The sequence below is a fragment of the Bufo bufo genome, chromosome 2, assembly GCF_905171765.1.
Source record: "Bufo bufo chromosome 2, aBufBuf1.1, whole genome shotgun sequence".
NCBI lineage: Eukaryota > Metazoa > Chordata > Amphibia > Anura > Bufonidae > Bufo > Bufo bufo.
The window spans coordinates 18,492,287-18,508,088 of NC_053390.1; the positions used below are offsets into that span (position 1 = coordinate 18,492,287).

General features: G+C 46.9%; 1 protein-coding gene and 1 long non-coding RNA gene across 2 annotated transcripts in view; both read left to right on the forward strand.

Moving 5' to 3' along the window:
- Window positions 1-264: 264 nt before the first annotated feature.
- LOC120991203 lies at window positions 265-4,800 on the forward strand. The gene is made up of 3 exons (XR_005776556.1): window positions 265-320; window positions 4,316-4,440; window positions 4,755-4,800. It is a non-coding gene; the product is annotated as an uncharacterized LOC120991203 (long non-coding RNA).
- A 291-nt stretch (window positions 4,801-5,091) lies between these two features.
- Window positions 5,092-15,802, forward strand: part of LOC120990639 (zinc finger protein 260-like) — a 46,331-nt gene continuing 35,620 nt past the window's right edge. The window contains exon 1 of the mRNA XM_040419554.1: window positions 5,092-5,141. Coding sequence (XP_040275488.1) covers window positions 5,108-5,141 — 34 coding nt within the window. The 5' untranslated portion in view covers window positions 5,092-5,107. The remainder of the gene's footprint in view (window positions 5,142-15,802) is intronic.

Consider the following 15,802-nt stretch of genomic DNA (forward strand, 5'->3'; position numbering starts at 1 on the left):
GAGGGCGGAGCAGGACCCCTCCCCCCATCACAGAGCCTCCCCCTCACCCCCTGATACATGAGCAGAAGATCCTAGAGCTCACCCACAAGATGATGGAGCTGCTGACTGGAGAGGTGACACTGCTGGGAATGCTGGGAAATTCTCCAATAACAGCACTGGAGGGGTCTGGGTGATGACGGTGTCATTGTGTTGTCAGGTTCCTGTAAGGTGTCAGGACATCACTGTCTATTTCTCCATGGAGGAGTGGGAGTATATAGAAGGACACAAGGATCTGTACAAGGAGGCCATGATGGAGGAGCACCAGCCTCTTATATCACAAGGTAAGAGCCGTCATGTGCAGTGTATACACGTGTGTGCAGTGACATGTAATGGAGGAGCACCAGCCTCTTATATCACAAGGTAAGAGCCGTCATGTGCAGTGTATACACGTGTGTGCAGTGACATGTAATGGAGGAGCACCAGCCTCTTATATCACAGGGTAAGAGCCTCATGTGCAGTGTATACACGTGTGTGCAGTGACATGTAATGGAGGAGCACCTACCTCTTATATCACAAGGTAAGAGCCGTCATGTGCAGTGTATACACGTGTGTGCAGTGACATGTAATAGAGGAGCACCAGCCTCTTATATCACAGGGTAAGATCCGTCATGTGCAGTGTATACACGTGTGTGCAGTGACATGTAATGGAGGAGCACCAGCCTCTTATATCACAAGGTTAGAGCCGTCATGTGCAGTGTATACACGTGTGTGCAGTGACATGTAATGGAGGAGCACCAGCCTCTTATATCACAAGGTAAGAGCCGTCATGTGCAGTGTATACACGTGTGTGCAGTGACATGTAATAGAGGAGCACCAGCCTCTTATATCACAAGGTAAGACCTGTCATGTGCAGTGTATACACGTGTGTGCAGTGACATGTAATGGAGGAGCACCAGCCTCTTATATCACAAGGTAAGAGCCGTCATGTGCAGTGTATACACGTGTGTGCAGTGACATGTAATGGAGGAGCACCAGCCTCTTATATCACAAGGTAAGACCTGTCATGTGCAGTGTATACACGTGTGTGCAGTGACATGTAATGGAGGAGCACCAGCCTCTTATATCACAAGGTAAGAGCCGTCATGTGCAGTGTATACACGTGTGTGCAGTGACATGTAATGGAGGAGCACCAGCCTCTTATATCACAAGGTAAGAGCCGTCATGTGCAGTGTATACACGTGTGTGCAGTGACATGTAATGGAGGAGCACCAGCCTCTTATATCACAAGGTAAGAGCCGTCATGTGCAGTGTATACACGTGTGTGCAGTGACATGTAATGGAGGAGCACCAGCCTCTTATATCACAAGGTAAGACCTGTCATGTGCAGTGTATACACGTGTGTGCAGTGACATGTAATGGAGGAGCACCAGCCTCTTATATCACAAGGTAAGAGCCGTCATGTGCAGTGTATACACGTGTGTGCAGTGACATGTAATGGAGGAGCACCAGCCTCTTATATCACAGGGTAAGAGCCGTCATGTGCAGTGTGTACACGTGTGTGCAGTGACATGTATTGGAGGAGCACCAGCCTCTTATATCACAGGGTAAGAGCCGTCATGTGCAGTGTATACACGTGTGTGCAGTGACATGTAATGGAGGAGCACCAGCCTCTTATATCACAAGGTAAGACCCGTCATGTGCAGTGTATACACGTGTGTGCAGTGACATGCAATGGAGGAGCACAGCCTCTTATATCACAAGGTAAGAGCCGTCATGTGCAGTGTGTACACGTGTGTGCAGTGACATGTAATGGAGGAGCACCAGCCTCTTATATCACAAGGTAAGAGCCGTCATGTGCAGTGTATACACGTGTGTGCAGTGACATGTAATGGAGGAGCACCAGCCTCTTATATCACAAGGTAAGAGCCGTCATGTGCAGTGTATACACGTGTGTGCAGTGACATGTAATGGAGGAGCACCAGCCTCTTATATCACAAGGTAAGACCTGTCATGTGCAGTGTATACACGTGTGTGCAGTGACATGTAATGGAGGAGCACCAGCCTCTTATATCACAGGGTAAGAGCCGTCATGTGCAGTGTATACACGTGTGCGCAGTGACATGTAATGGAGGAGCACCAGCCTCTTATATCGCAAGGTAAGAGCCGTCATGTGCAGTGTATACACGTGTGTGCAGTGACATGTAATGGAGGAGCACCAGCCTCTTATATCACAAGGTAAGACCTGTCATGTGCAGTGTATACACGTGTGTGCAGTGACATGTAATGGAGGAGCACCAGCCTCTTATATCACAAGGTAAGAGCCGTCATGTGCAGTGTATACACGTGTGTGCAGTGACATGTAATGGAGGAGCACCAGCCTCTTATATCACAAGGTAAGAGCCGTCATGTGCAGTGTGTACACGTGTGTGCAGTGACATGTAATGGAGGACACCAGCCTCTTATATCACAAGGTAAGAGCCGTCATGTGCAGTGTATACACGTGTGTGCAGTGACATGTAATGGAGGAGCACCAGCCTCTTATATCACAAGGTAAGACCTGTCATGTGCAGTGTATACACGTGTGTGCAGTGACATGTAATGGAGGAGCACCAGCCTCTTATATCACAAGGTAAGAGCCGTCATGTGCAGTGTATACACGTGTGTGCAGTGACATGTAATGGAGGAGCACCAGCCTCTTATATCACAAGGTAAGACCCGTCATGTGCAGTGTACACACGTGTGTGCAGTGACATGTAATGGAGGAGCACCAGCCTCTTATATCACAAGGTAAGAGCCGTCATGTGCAGTGTATACACGTGTGTGCAGTGACATGTAATGGAGGAGCACCAGCCTCTTATATCACAAGGTAAGACCTGTCATGTGCAGTGTATACACGTGTGTGCAGTGACATGTAATGGAGGAGCACCAGCCTCTTATATCACAGGGTAAGAGCCGTCATGTGCAGTGTATACACGTGTGCGCAGTGACATGTAATGGAGGAGCACCAGCCTCTTATATCACAGGGTAAGAGCCATCATGTGCAGTGTATACACGTGTGTGCAGTGACATGTAATGGAGGAGCACCAGCCTCTTATATCGCAAGGTAAGAGCCGTCATGTGCAGTGTATACACGTGTGTGCAGTGACATGTAATGGAGGAGCACCAGCCTCTTATATCACAGGGTAAGAGCCGTCATGTGCAGTGTGTACACGTGTGTGCAGTGACATGTAATGGAGGAGCACCAGCCTCTTATATCACAGGGTAAGACCCGTCATGTGCAGTGTATACACGTGTGTGCAGTGACATGTAATGGAGGAGCACCAGCCTCTTATATCACAGGGTAAGAGCCGTCATGTGCAGTGTGTGCAGTGACATGTAATGGAGGACGTGGATCGGTGTTTCTGCTGACCCGGGCCGTTAGAGCAGGAGCCTGGCTGTCATGTGAGAGCCCAGCCCCCGCTCTGTCCTGCACAGGAGACCCCTGCTGAGTGTATTAGTCCATTGTAGAAACACAGCGGCCTAGAATAAAGCCCATTAATAACCGCCCTAGAAATCCAGCATCAGCGGTCATTAAGGGGTTAAATATATTTAGTATTTTTTCTTTCTCCAGTGTTAGATTGCGGCTGTTATCGGGCAGTGACTCCAGTAACCTCTGGCTGTATGTGATGGTTTTCCAGTATCAGGCTGCCCTCTGGTGGTTACATCCTAGTATTGCACCTGACTGTGGTGTTTCTACTGGGTGCAGGTCACTGAGGGATCACTGATGACTTCTGATTAGTGTTGAGCGAACTTCTGTTTTAAGTTCGGCGTCTAAAGTTCGGCTTCCGGTTAGCGGAGAATCCCGATATGGATTCCGAATTCCGTTGTGGTTCGTGGTAGCGGAATCAATAATTGGCCATTATTGATTCCGCTACCACGGACCACAACGGAATTCGGAATCCATATCGGGATTCTCCGCTAACCGGAAGCCGAACTTTAGACGCCGAACTTAAAACAGAAGTTCGCTCAACACTACTTCTGATGTCTGATAGTAATCAGGAATGTGAGAAAATAGGGGAGGGGGGGAGGGGGCTGTGTATCTGCACTGACTGGAGTCATTATGTGCTGTGCCCGTCCTGCCCCCTTACTGCACCATGGAAAGCTGGGGAACCATAGATGTGTAAGAGAAATACTTCCGGTTTCCATCATTTACATCTTAGATCCACCCGGAGCTCAGAGTCTCCCCTCAGTGCAGCTTTATGAGGGTCTGAGTTTTGCGGGATGAGTTGTACTTTCTCTCGGCCTCATTATCGGGGACATGGGACTCACTGATGAACCTTTATTCCTTTTTTTGGAGGCGTCATGAAGAAAACCAGCAATACGACCCTTCTCCTGAATGAACCACCAAGGATGGACAGGAAGGAGATCAGCAGAAGAATATTAGACCTCACCTTGGAGATCATCTCCCTGCTGAGCGGAGAGGTAAACTTTTCTAGATTTCTCTCCTCTGTATTGTATTCTGTAACAAGTCAGACATCGGGAAGGAGAATCCATCATAGGAAGTGATAGGAAGAGTCCAGGGTCCTGGAGAACGGCCTCCAGACCCTCCAAGTGATGGAGAACCTGAAGATCAGCCCCCAGTATGGTGAGTGATGTGTCATGTGACCAGTGACCAATAGTCATGTTGTAGGAGCCATGAGAAGGTAAGTAGGCACGTTGTACCAGGAGGAGAGGGCCAGAGGAGAACACATGGCCCCTGAAGGGTTTATTCCCTAAGTGTCTCTCTCCATCCACAGGAGTACACAATAGTGAAGAAGACATCGGGGGACTGTGTGACTCCCATCATCCATCTCCAGGAGTCAGGAGGGCAGAGCAGGACCCCTCACCCCATCACAGAGCCTCCCCCTCACCCCCTGATACATGAGCAGAAGATCCTAGAGCTCACCCACAAGATGATGGAGCTGCTGACTGGAGAGGTGACACTGCTGGGAATGCTGGGAAATTCTCCAGTAACAGCACTGGAGGGGTCTGGGTGATGACGATGTCATTGTGTTGTCAGGTTCCTATAAGGTGTCAGGACGTCACTGTCTATTTCTCCATGGAGGAGTGGGAGTATATAGAAGGACACAAGGATCTGTACAAGGAGGCCATGATGGAGGAGCACCAGCCTCTTATATCACAAGGTAAGACCCATCATGTGCAGTGTATACACGTGTGTGTGCAGTGACCTGTAATGGAGGAGCACCAGCCTCTTATATCACAAGGTAAGAGCCGTCATGTGCAGTGTATAATGTCTTCTGGGGGTCTCCTATAAGGGTCTATGGAGGGAACCTTTCCCCCCTTATGCCCCCTCTCTGAGCGGTGACCGGCTGATGTCTATAATCTAGTGCCCACTATACAGCTCTCCGGGAACATGTCTTCTGGGGGTCTCCTATAAGGGTCTATGGAGGGAACCTTTCCCCCCTTATGCCCCCTCTCTGAGCGGTGACCGGCTGATGTCTATAATCTAGTGCCCACTATACAGCTCTCCGGGAACATGTCTTCTGGGGGTCTCCTATAAGGGTCTATGGAGGGAACCTTTCCCCCCTTATGCCCCCTCTCTGAGCGGTGACCGGCTGATGTCTATAATCTAGTGCCCACTATACAGCTCTCCAGGAACATGTCTTCTGGGGGTCTCCTATAAGGGTCTATGGAGGGAACCTTTCCCCCTTATGCCCCCTCTCTGAGCGGTGACCGGCTGATGTCTATAATCTAGTGCCCACTATACAGCTCTCCAGGAACATGTCTTCTGGGGGTCTCCTATAAGGGTCTATGGAGGGAACCTTTCCCCCCTTATGCCCCCTCTCTGAGCGGTGACCGGCTGATGTCTATAATCTAGTGCCCACTATACAGCTCTCCAGGAACATGTCTTCTGGGGGTCTCCTATAAGGGTCTATGGAGGGAACCTTTCCCCCTTATGCCCCCTCTCTGAGCGGTGACCGGCTGATGTCTATAATCTAGTGCCCACTATACAGCTCTCCAGGAACATGTCTTCTGGGGGTCTCCTATAAGGGTCTATGGAGGGAACCTTTCCCCCCTTATGCCCCCTCTCTGAGCGGTGACCGGCTGATGTCTATAACCTGGTGCCCACTATACAGCTCTCCGGGAACATGTCTTCTGGGGGTCTCCTATAAGGGTCTATGGAGGGAACCTTTCCCCCTTATGCCCCCTCTCTGAGCGGTGACGGCTGATGTCTATAACCTAGTGCCCACTATACAGCTCTACGGGAACATGTCTTCTGGGGGTCTCCTATAAGGGTCTATGGAGGGAACCTTTCCCCCTTATGCCCCCTCTCTGAGCGGTGACCGGCTGATGTCTATAATCTAGTGCCCACTATACAGCTCTCCAGGAACATGTCTTCTGGGGGTCTCCTATAAGGGTCTATGGAGGGAACCTTTCCCCCCTTATGCCCCCTCTCTGAGCGGTGACCGGCTGATGTCTATAATCTAGTGCCCACTATACAGCTCTCCGGGAACATGTCTTCTGGGGGTCTCCTATAAGGGTCTATGGAGGGAACCTTTCCCCCCTTATGCCCCCTCTCTGAGCGGTGACGGCTGATGTCTCTGGTCTATCACATATCTGTGACTCTGCAGTAGTTCTGGAGAAGTCGCTGATTGTGGCAGTGCAGTGTGAGTGCTAGGAGTCCGGAGATGAGGCTCTTACTGCCCACCTGCCGCTGATTGACAGACTTCTCCCTATTACTGTCAGTCAGTAGTATGAGGGGGGGGGGGAGCCCATATCTGATGAATACACTGGACTCATAATGGAAATGTCCCTCATATGTGTAGCAACATCTAAGTGGTTGACAAGAGGCTGGGTCTCCATCTGTCTGGCCATAGGCACCCCAAAATGTCATTGTGAGGTTCCAATCAGGTACAATGGCGCCCAGAGGCCTCACAAAGACCCCAGACCTGCTGTGTAATAGGAGACCCCAGCGGTACAGCCTAATAGATCTCCGGTCAGTGTACTACCGCCAGTAATGCTATGGAAAACTATGAACTGCAAAGCATTGTACAAGTGATAAAAGGATCACAGCTACAAGTCCCCTAGGAAGAAAGACATGTAGGACTCTTCCCCCTCCGCATAAAAAAAAAACAAAAAAAAACTTTTATACAATGAAAAATAACGTCCTTAGAATTGTTCTATATATTTGGTTCAGACACATTTATAACGACCCCTAGAATAAAGAGAACGTATTCATATAGAACAGAGCAGTGTGTGAAAAACTAAAGGTGGATTCAGTATTTTCCCTTTCATCCTCCATGACGGCATACCATGAGAGATGACCGCGCCTCCAACCAGGTAGGGACAGGAAGTATAAATTAGACCCTCCTCCAGCTCCTCCTCAGTGTCTTCCTGTCCCTCCAGGTAAGAGAAGGATCATCCTCATGGCACATGCCATGAGCCCGTTCTGTTTCAGGCAGGCAGAGCGGTAAGAAGAAAAACATGCCTTATCTGCACATGAGGGAGCGACAGCGCCCGTGCCCTAGTTGGGTATTGAGGTGCTGTGAAGATGGCCGAGATTGCTGCTCCTTACCTCCCGCTGTGCGCGTCGGGTGCGGAAGCCCATGTGCGACCAGACACTCAGTGAGTCCCTCCGGTCTATTGAAAAGCTCCTCATCACGTTCCGATAGTTTCGGTTCTCGCGATGACGCCACCGGAAGTCGTATGCGGCTCATGTGCATTCCAAACGGTACTTCCGCTCTGTGGAACGCACGCTGAGGGGGCGGAGCCACAAGTCGGCGCGCTGGATCATGGCGGAAGTCGCCCACTGATCTGAGGTCTGCAGGTGAGAGTATTTAAGAGGGGTTTTTAGAGGGGATGGTGCAAACATGTCTGAGCAAGCTGGTCAGATGGAAACCTCTCAGGGACCCTCTATCGTAAGTCAAGGTCTCCTGGGGATGGGGGATGCTGGTTATATTACCTTTTGCTAACCCCAGTATGTGTCTCTCTCTCTTTCTCTCTCTCTCGATGGTATCTCTCTCTCTCTCGATGGTATCTCTCTCTCTCTCTCTCTCTCGATGGTATCTCTCTCTCTCTCGATGGTATCTCTCTCTCTCTCTCTCTCTCTCTCTCTCTCGATGGTACCTCTCTCTCTCTCTCTCGATGGTATCTCTCTCTCTCTCTCGATGGTATCTCTCTCTCTCTCTCTCTCTCTCGATGGTATCTCTCTCTCTCTCGATGGTATCTCTCTCTCTCTCTCGATGGTATCTCTCTCTCTCTCGATGGTATCTCTCTCTCTCTCGATGGTACCTCTCTCTCTCTCGATGGTACCTCTCTCTCTCTCGATGGTACCTCTCTCTCTCTCGATGGTACCTCTCTCTCTCTCGATGGTCTCTCTCTCTCTCTCGATGGTACCTCTCTCTCTCTCTCTCTCTCTCGATGGTATCTCTCTCTCTCTCTCTCGATGGTATCTCTCTCTCTCTCGATGGTATCTCTCTCTCTCTCGATGGTACCTCTCTCTCTCTCGATGGTCTCTCTCTCTCTCTCTCTCGATGGTATCTCTCTCTCTCTCTCTCGATGGTATCTCTCTCTCTCTCTCTCTCTCGATGGTATCTCTCTCTCTCTCTCGATGGTATCTCTCTCTCTCTCGATGGTATCTCTCTCTCTCGATGGTATCTCTCTCTCTCTCTCTCTCTCTCTCGATGGTATCTCTCTCTCTCTCTCTCTCTCTCTCTCTCTCTCTCTCTCTCGATGGTATCTCTCTCTCTCTCTCGATGGTATCTCTCTCTCTCGCTCTCTCTCTCGATGGTACCTCTCCCTGTGTGAATGCAGAGTGAGAAGGATGTAGCTCTGAAAAAAGCTAGTCCAAAAACTAAAAAATGTGTTATGTGCTCAGCTAGATTGCCCGACGCATATATAACAAAAAGCTTTGCAAGAAATGTACCTCTAATATGGTGAAGGACTTAGTCCCGTCAATTAGAGAGGCGCGGCGAGATGTAATAAGGGAAGAAATGAGATCTGCCATGGCAGAAAGTCCTGTAGTTACCCCTGGGACATCTGGCTCTAAACACAGAGATACTAAAATGAGCATCTCCGGGTCGTCATCCTCTGACTCGGATTCGGAGGATGAGGATTCCGAGATCTCTTCTGGGTCTGATTCAGAGTATAAAAACTTCCTTTTTTCCTCTGAGGACACAAAGGAGTTAGTAAAAGCTATCAGGGCTACTATGGGGCCTTCAGATGAAAAAGTGCAGAGGTCGGTCCAGGACCAAATGTACAGCGGTCTAGAACAAAGAAAAAAGAGAGTGTTTCCGGTCCATAAAAACATGATGGAACTAATTAAAAGAGAATGGAAATCGCCAGATAAAAAACTGTTTATTCCAAAAACGATGAAACGTCGCCTTCCCTTCTGTTTATTGCTCGGTCATGCAACTTACCACCCAAATGAATTTTACCTCCTTTTCTTCTCACTAATAGAGCTTTCATTTGGTGGTATTTCATTGCTGCTGACATTTTTACTTTTTTGTTATTAATCGAAATTTAACGAAATTTTTGCAAAAAAATGACATTTTTCACTTTCAGTTGTAAAATGTTAAAAAAAAAAAACGACATCCATATATAAATTTCTCTAAATTTATTGTTCTACATGTCTTTGATAAAAAAAAAAAATGGTTTGGGTAAAAGTTATAGCGTTTACAAACTATGGTACAAAAATGTGAATTTCCGCTTTTTGAAGCAGCTCTGACTTTCTGAGCACCTGTCATGTTTCCTGAGGTTCTACAATGCCCGGACAGTAGAAACACCCCACAAGTGACCCCATTTCGGAAAGTAGACACCCTAAGGTATTCGCTGATGGGCATAGTGAGTTCATAGAACTTTTTATTTTTTGTCACAAGTTAGTGGAAAATGATGATTTTTTTTTTTTTTTTCTTACAAAGTCTCATATTCCACTACCTTGTGACAAAAAATAAAAATTTCCATGAACTCACTATGCCCATCACGAAATACCTTGGGGTGTCTTCTTTCCAAAATGTGGTCACTTGTGGGGTAGTTATACTGCCCTGGCATTCTAGGGGCCCTAATGTGTGGTAAGTAGGTAAATGACCTGTGAAATCTGAAATGTGCTCTTTGGAATGTGGGCCCCTTTGCCCACCTAGGCTGCAAAAAACTGTCACACATGTGGTATCGCCGTACTCAGGAGAAGTCGGGCAATGTGTTTTGGGGTGTCTTTTTACACATGCCCATGCTGGGTGAGAGAAATATCTCTGTCAAATGACAACTTTGTATAAAAAAAATGGGAAAAGTCTTTTAGAGAGATATTTCTCTCACCCAGCATGGGTATATGTAAAAAGACACCTCAAAACACATTGCCCTACTTCTTCTGAGTACGGCGATACCACATGTGTGACACTTTTTTGCAGCCTAGGTGGGCAAAGGGGCCCAAATTCCAAAGAGCACCTTTCGGATTTCACAGGGCATTTTTAACACATTTGGATTTCAAACTACTTCTCACGCATTAGGGCCCCTAAAATGCCAGGGCAGTATAACTACCCCACAAGTGACCCCATTTTGGAAAGAAGACACCCCAAGGTATTTTGTGATGGGCATAGTGAGTTTATGGAAGTTTTTATTTTTTGTCACAAGTAGATGTCTATAAACCCGAGATCTGGTGACTGTGCGGCCATTAGACCTTACAGACCGCATTGTCATGTCCATGGATTCTCCCTGAGACGTGCGCTTCACCTCATGGTGCATGATCTTAGTAAATGTAGGATTGTGTGGTCAGGACCAGATTGTCCATAATATTATAGAGGATCTCTGTGGAGGAAATGACTGCAATCAGACTAAACAGATATGAGGCATTTAAGACCTTGTGGGACCTATGGCGGAAGCACCCCCCAAAAACCGCTCCAACATAGCTAGACGTATTTTTATGCCAAAGGGACGAGGACGATGAAGATCTAAGAGCAGTCTAAGTATCTCAGATACTCCTTCTGACTCTTGATCTCGGACTGTTGTCGGAGTTAGGTGAGATATAAGACTCTCCCTACAGACTCGGACCAGATCTGATACTTGAAAGGTTTATTACTTTCATTGTGTTTTATTTATGTTTCTTTTCTTATATGTCTCTATCAGGCAGTTACCATATGTAATATAAATATAATCAGGTGATAATAGAAGATTTTATATCTTTATTACTTATTACTGATGTAACAAATGTGAAGCTGCTGCATATTTGTTGGATGTAAAACTTTAAATAAAAAAAGTAATGTTAAAAAAATAATATAATAGAGAATCTCTCACAAAATTTCTCAATACAGGCGACATGTAGTATTAAGATCTCTTAGACCTGATGAGGCCGGTGTACTTACTTACTTTGAAATTCTGTGTGGGAATGGCTGATCTTAAAATGAACATTTATGACCCCATCTAGAAAGTAAGAGCGCTCCTGAGTCCTGTATTCTTGAACTGTGGCTTAACTGACAAGCTCCTTTCAGTGCACCTCCTCTCCTGCTGCTGCTGATATCTCACACATGCTCAGTACAATGTGCAGTAACATAAATCAGCAGATGGAAGTTCACACTGAAACTTCTCCTGGAGACGGGCGCTCTCTCACAAAAGAGCCAGCGAGACTGCAGCCTGTACTGAACAGTGTGAGATTTCAGCAGCAGCAGCAGGAGAGGAGGTGCACTAAAAAAGACAGTGTGAATTCAGCTCTAGGTGTGTATTATGACATGGATTCTTCTAGTGAGTCCACCAACATCCTCAGGGCTAAGATCTGTTAAATAATGACTGCAGGTTGTGTTGAGGAATGTGCTGACGGATCCTTTTACATAAACTTGTTAAATGAAAGTGTTGAAGGGTAAAATGTGTCAGAAGAGTGCAGGGCTGGTTGTCAGAGATGGTCGGACGTTTATATATAAGTCATGACCGGGTGTAGAGAAGAATCCTGGATTCTGTCAGGAACTTATAGAAAGCTTTATAAGGCTGGGATCACACGTGGAGTTTGGTCTGGGCAATTAATAGAAATAGAATAGAAACCAAAATGCAGACTCAGTAACTGACCTGATCGTGTCCTCGCCCTCACCGGCTCTGCTGCACTGTAAGGAGTCCCGTCATAGGGATGGGGATTTCCTCAGGGAAGGGCCCTTCAGCAGAGCTGTAAGGAGTCCTGTGGAAGAGATGGAGGTGCTGAGGGGAATATTGCTGGGTCTCAAATCCAGGATCTGCTTTATGGGAAGCATTGGAAGCGGCTCAGGATGGTGGTGGTGGTAGTCCTGTAATATCCTGCTGAAAATGCTTCATTTCTTATATATTACACATAGCTGAGTGTATTGCCCTGCATAGAAGGGTGGTACTTCCACCTGCCACTGAAATAGTCTTGTCTTCCAAGGACAGGTGGTACTCCCATATAAAATAAGCTGAAGCTGGTGGAGGTACTCCTACCATATCCAGCTGCTGTTTCCTGAAGGATACAACACAAATATATATATATTTCCCTCCACTAAAAGGTGGTACTCCCTCCGCTCTTTTATTGAATTGTGTTTCCTTGGGACAGATGGTAAAGGAGCAGGGCCAGTGATACGTCAGGGTATGCTTGCTATGCAGAGCACCTTCATATATCCCAGAGAAACCACTGCCTGCAGGGATGGAGACAGCAGAGAGGGGCGGACGCTGTCTGCCCGCACACCGCTAACAATATATCGGTCCATTCATTGTAACTAGAAGACGAATCAAATTTTTTTTCAAATCCGAATTCGAAAAGGTTCTCGAATATATCGAATCTTTCGAATCTCGAATCCTACGAATCCTGTACATAATTGTGTGAACGGTGTAAGAAACAAAGTCAGACCGCGTCAGTTTGTCTGAACCTCCACCTCCCAGTCACGGTCGCACCCTATATGACTGCGATCGTTACTTCCCTGCTCCTATCACTACAGAACATACCGGGTAATACAGCGCCACATACCTCTTACATTCAGTGATGTCTCCTTTGATGTAGATGTTCTCTTTCCTCATCTTCTCCTTTCAGACCTTCAGACCAGACCACCATTTTTCAGCCATTTTTCGTCTTTGCAGTTTGACAAAAAAATATTAGTTTACTACTTTTCCATCATCCTCCCATCTTCTGGACAAATCATCCTAACACCCCCAATACTGTTCCGCTGTGCTCCCCAATACTATACTGCAGAAACAGATAATACCCCTGATAATACTAGTACCACACAGAGCCCCCCATATAAAATACCCCTTCTTTGTGGCCTCAGTAGATGCCCCCATAGTGCCCCCCAATAATGTGCCAATAAGAAGTGGCCCCCTAATCATGTGCCAGTATCAAATGCCTCTCTCCTCCCCCCCCCCCCATGTGCCGGTATCATAGTGCAATCCCCCCCCCCCCCCCAATGTGCCAGTATCATAGTGCCACCCCCCAATGTGCCAGTATTATAGTGCCATCTCCCCCCATAATGTGCCAGTATCATAGTGCCATCTCCCCCCCAATGTGCCAGTATTATAGTGCCATCTCCCCCCCATAATGTGCCAGTATCATAGTGCCATCTCCCCTCCAATGTGCCAGTATTATAGTGCCATCTCCCCTCCAATGTGCCAGTATTATAGTGCCATCTCCCCCATAATGTGCCAGTATTATAGTGCCATCTCCCACCATAATGTGCCAGTATCATAGTGCCATCTCCCCCCATAATGTGCCAGTATCATAGTGCCATCTCCCCCCATAATGTGCCAGTATCATAGTGCCATCCCCCCCCCATAATGTGCCAGTATCATAGTGCCATCTCCCCCCATAATGTGCCAGTATCATAGTGCCATCTCCCCCCATAATGTGCCAGTATCATAGTGCCATCTCCGCCCATAATGTGCCAGTATCATAGTGCCATCTCCCCCCATAATGTGCCAGTATCATAGTGCCATCTCCCCCCATAATGTGCCAGTATCATAGTGCCATCTCCCCCCATAATGTGCCAGTATCATAGTGCCATCTCCCCCCATAATGTGCCAGTATCATAGTGCCATCTCCCCCCATAATGTGCCAGTATCATAGTGCCTCCCCCCAATGTGCCAGTAGTATCAGTGCCATCTCCCCCCATAATGTGCCAGTAGTATCAGTGCCATCTCCCCCCATAATGTGCCAGTGTCATAGTGCCTCCCCCCCCATAATGTGCCAGTGTCATAGTGCCTCCCCCCCCCAATGTGCCAGTATCATAGTGCCATCTCCCCCCATAATGTGCCAGTATCATAGTGCCATCTCCCCTCATAATGTGCCAGTATCATAGTGCCTCCCCCCAATGTGCCAGTAGTATCAGTGCCATCTCCCCCCATAATGTGCCAGTGTCATAGTGCCTCCCCCCCCAATGTGCCAGTAGTATCATAGTGCCTCTCACCTCTCCCCCTCGACAATGTGCCAGTAACAGATAAAAAAAAAAAAAAACACTTTTACTTACCTCCGCTGCGATGCCTGTGTCTGGCCTGTGTCCCGTGCTGTACGGCTCAGGCGGTGCGATGACGTCATCGCGCCGCCTGCACCGGCCCGCAGCCTATCAGAGGAACAGGGAAAGGAAACGCCTCTCCCTCCCCTGTCGCAGCAGCGAAGCGCTCATCTTCTAGAGTTCCCTGCCACCGCCACCACCAGTCTGGGCACCACCGGGATTCGTCGGATTCGTATCTGGTAAATTACATCGGGATTCGAGTCCACGAATCCAGCAAGATTCGAGGGATTCGTGGATTCGACGAATCCCCCGTCCCATCTCTAATTGTAACCACAGAAAAATGTTCAATTAATTGTTATTTTGATTTAAGCTAGGGCTCCACGGTGATGGTGTCATGTGACAATGTCGCGAGCCATCTCGTAATGTATTTTAACCCTTTGGCTTCCAGAGGTTTTTTGGTTTTTGCATTTTCATTTTTCTTCCCTATTTTCTGTGAGCCATAACTTTTTTATATTTCCAGGCACATAGCTGTCTGAGGGCTTATTTTTTGCGGGACAAGTTGTACTTTCTAATGCCACTGTTAATTATGTGGGAAAAAATTCCAAATGGGGTGGAATTGGAAAAAAAACTCAATCCCTCCACCGTTTCACTGGTTTTTTTCCGACAGTGTTTTGTTTACAGCAAAACTGACCCATGCCCTTCATTCTCTAGGTCAGTACGATTACAACGATACACCATATGTATAGATTTTTTATGTGTAAATAGTGTAAAAAATACATTAAAACCCCATAATACATCTGACCCCCATAACTTTTTTATACTTATATCTTCTGAGCTGTTTAGGGGCTCATTTCTGCGGGAAAATTCATAGTTTTATTGATTTTGGAGTGTGCATGACTTTTGGATCACATTTAAGAGAAGCAATGAAAAAAAAATTTCTGTTACGCCATTCGCCGTATTGGATTTTTATTTTAATATTATGAGAATTTTCGGTCCTGGGATGTTTATATTTATTCTTTTATATATATTTTTTTTATCATACGGAATGGGGGTGATTTTAAACATTTTTTTTTTTTTTTTTTTTTATCATCATTTTAAGGCTCATGAATTACCTTATAAATTTTATGTTTTTTAATTTTGACCTATAAGGGATTTAAAAAATAAAAATTTCTTTGCATTTTGATCATTTCTTATGTTGGCCTGCCATCTGGTGGCCAAAATAAGAATTGCAGCATTAATGCTCTGAATTTCTTCATAGAGACTCAGCGCATTCATCGCATGTACTGAAGTCCCGATTGGCCGCACAGGGTTTCACGCTTCCGGGTTTTTGCGCATTCAGGTGCCGTGATCTCATTTGATCACGGCATCTAAAGCATTTAATTACCGCGATCGGCATTATTGCAGGTTGTGGTAATTAG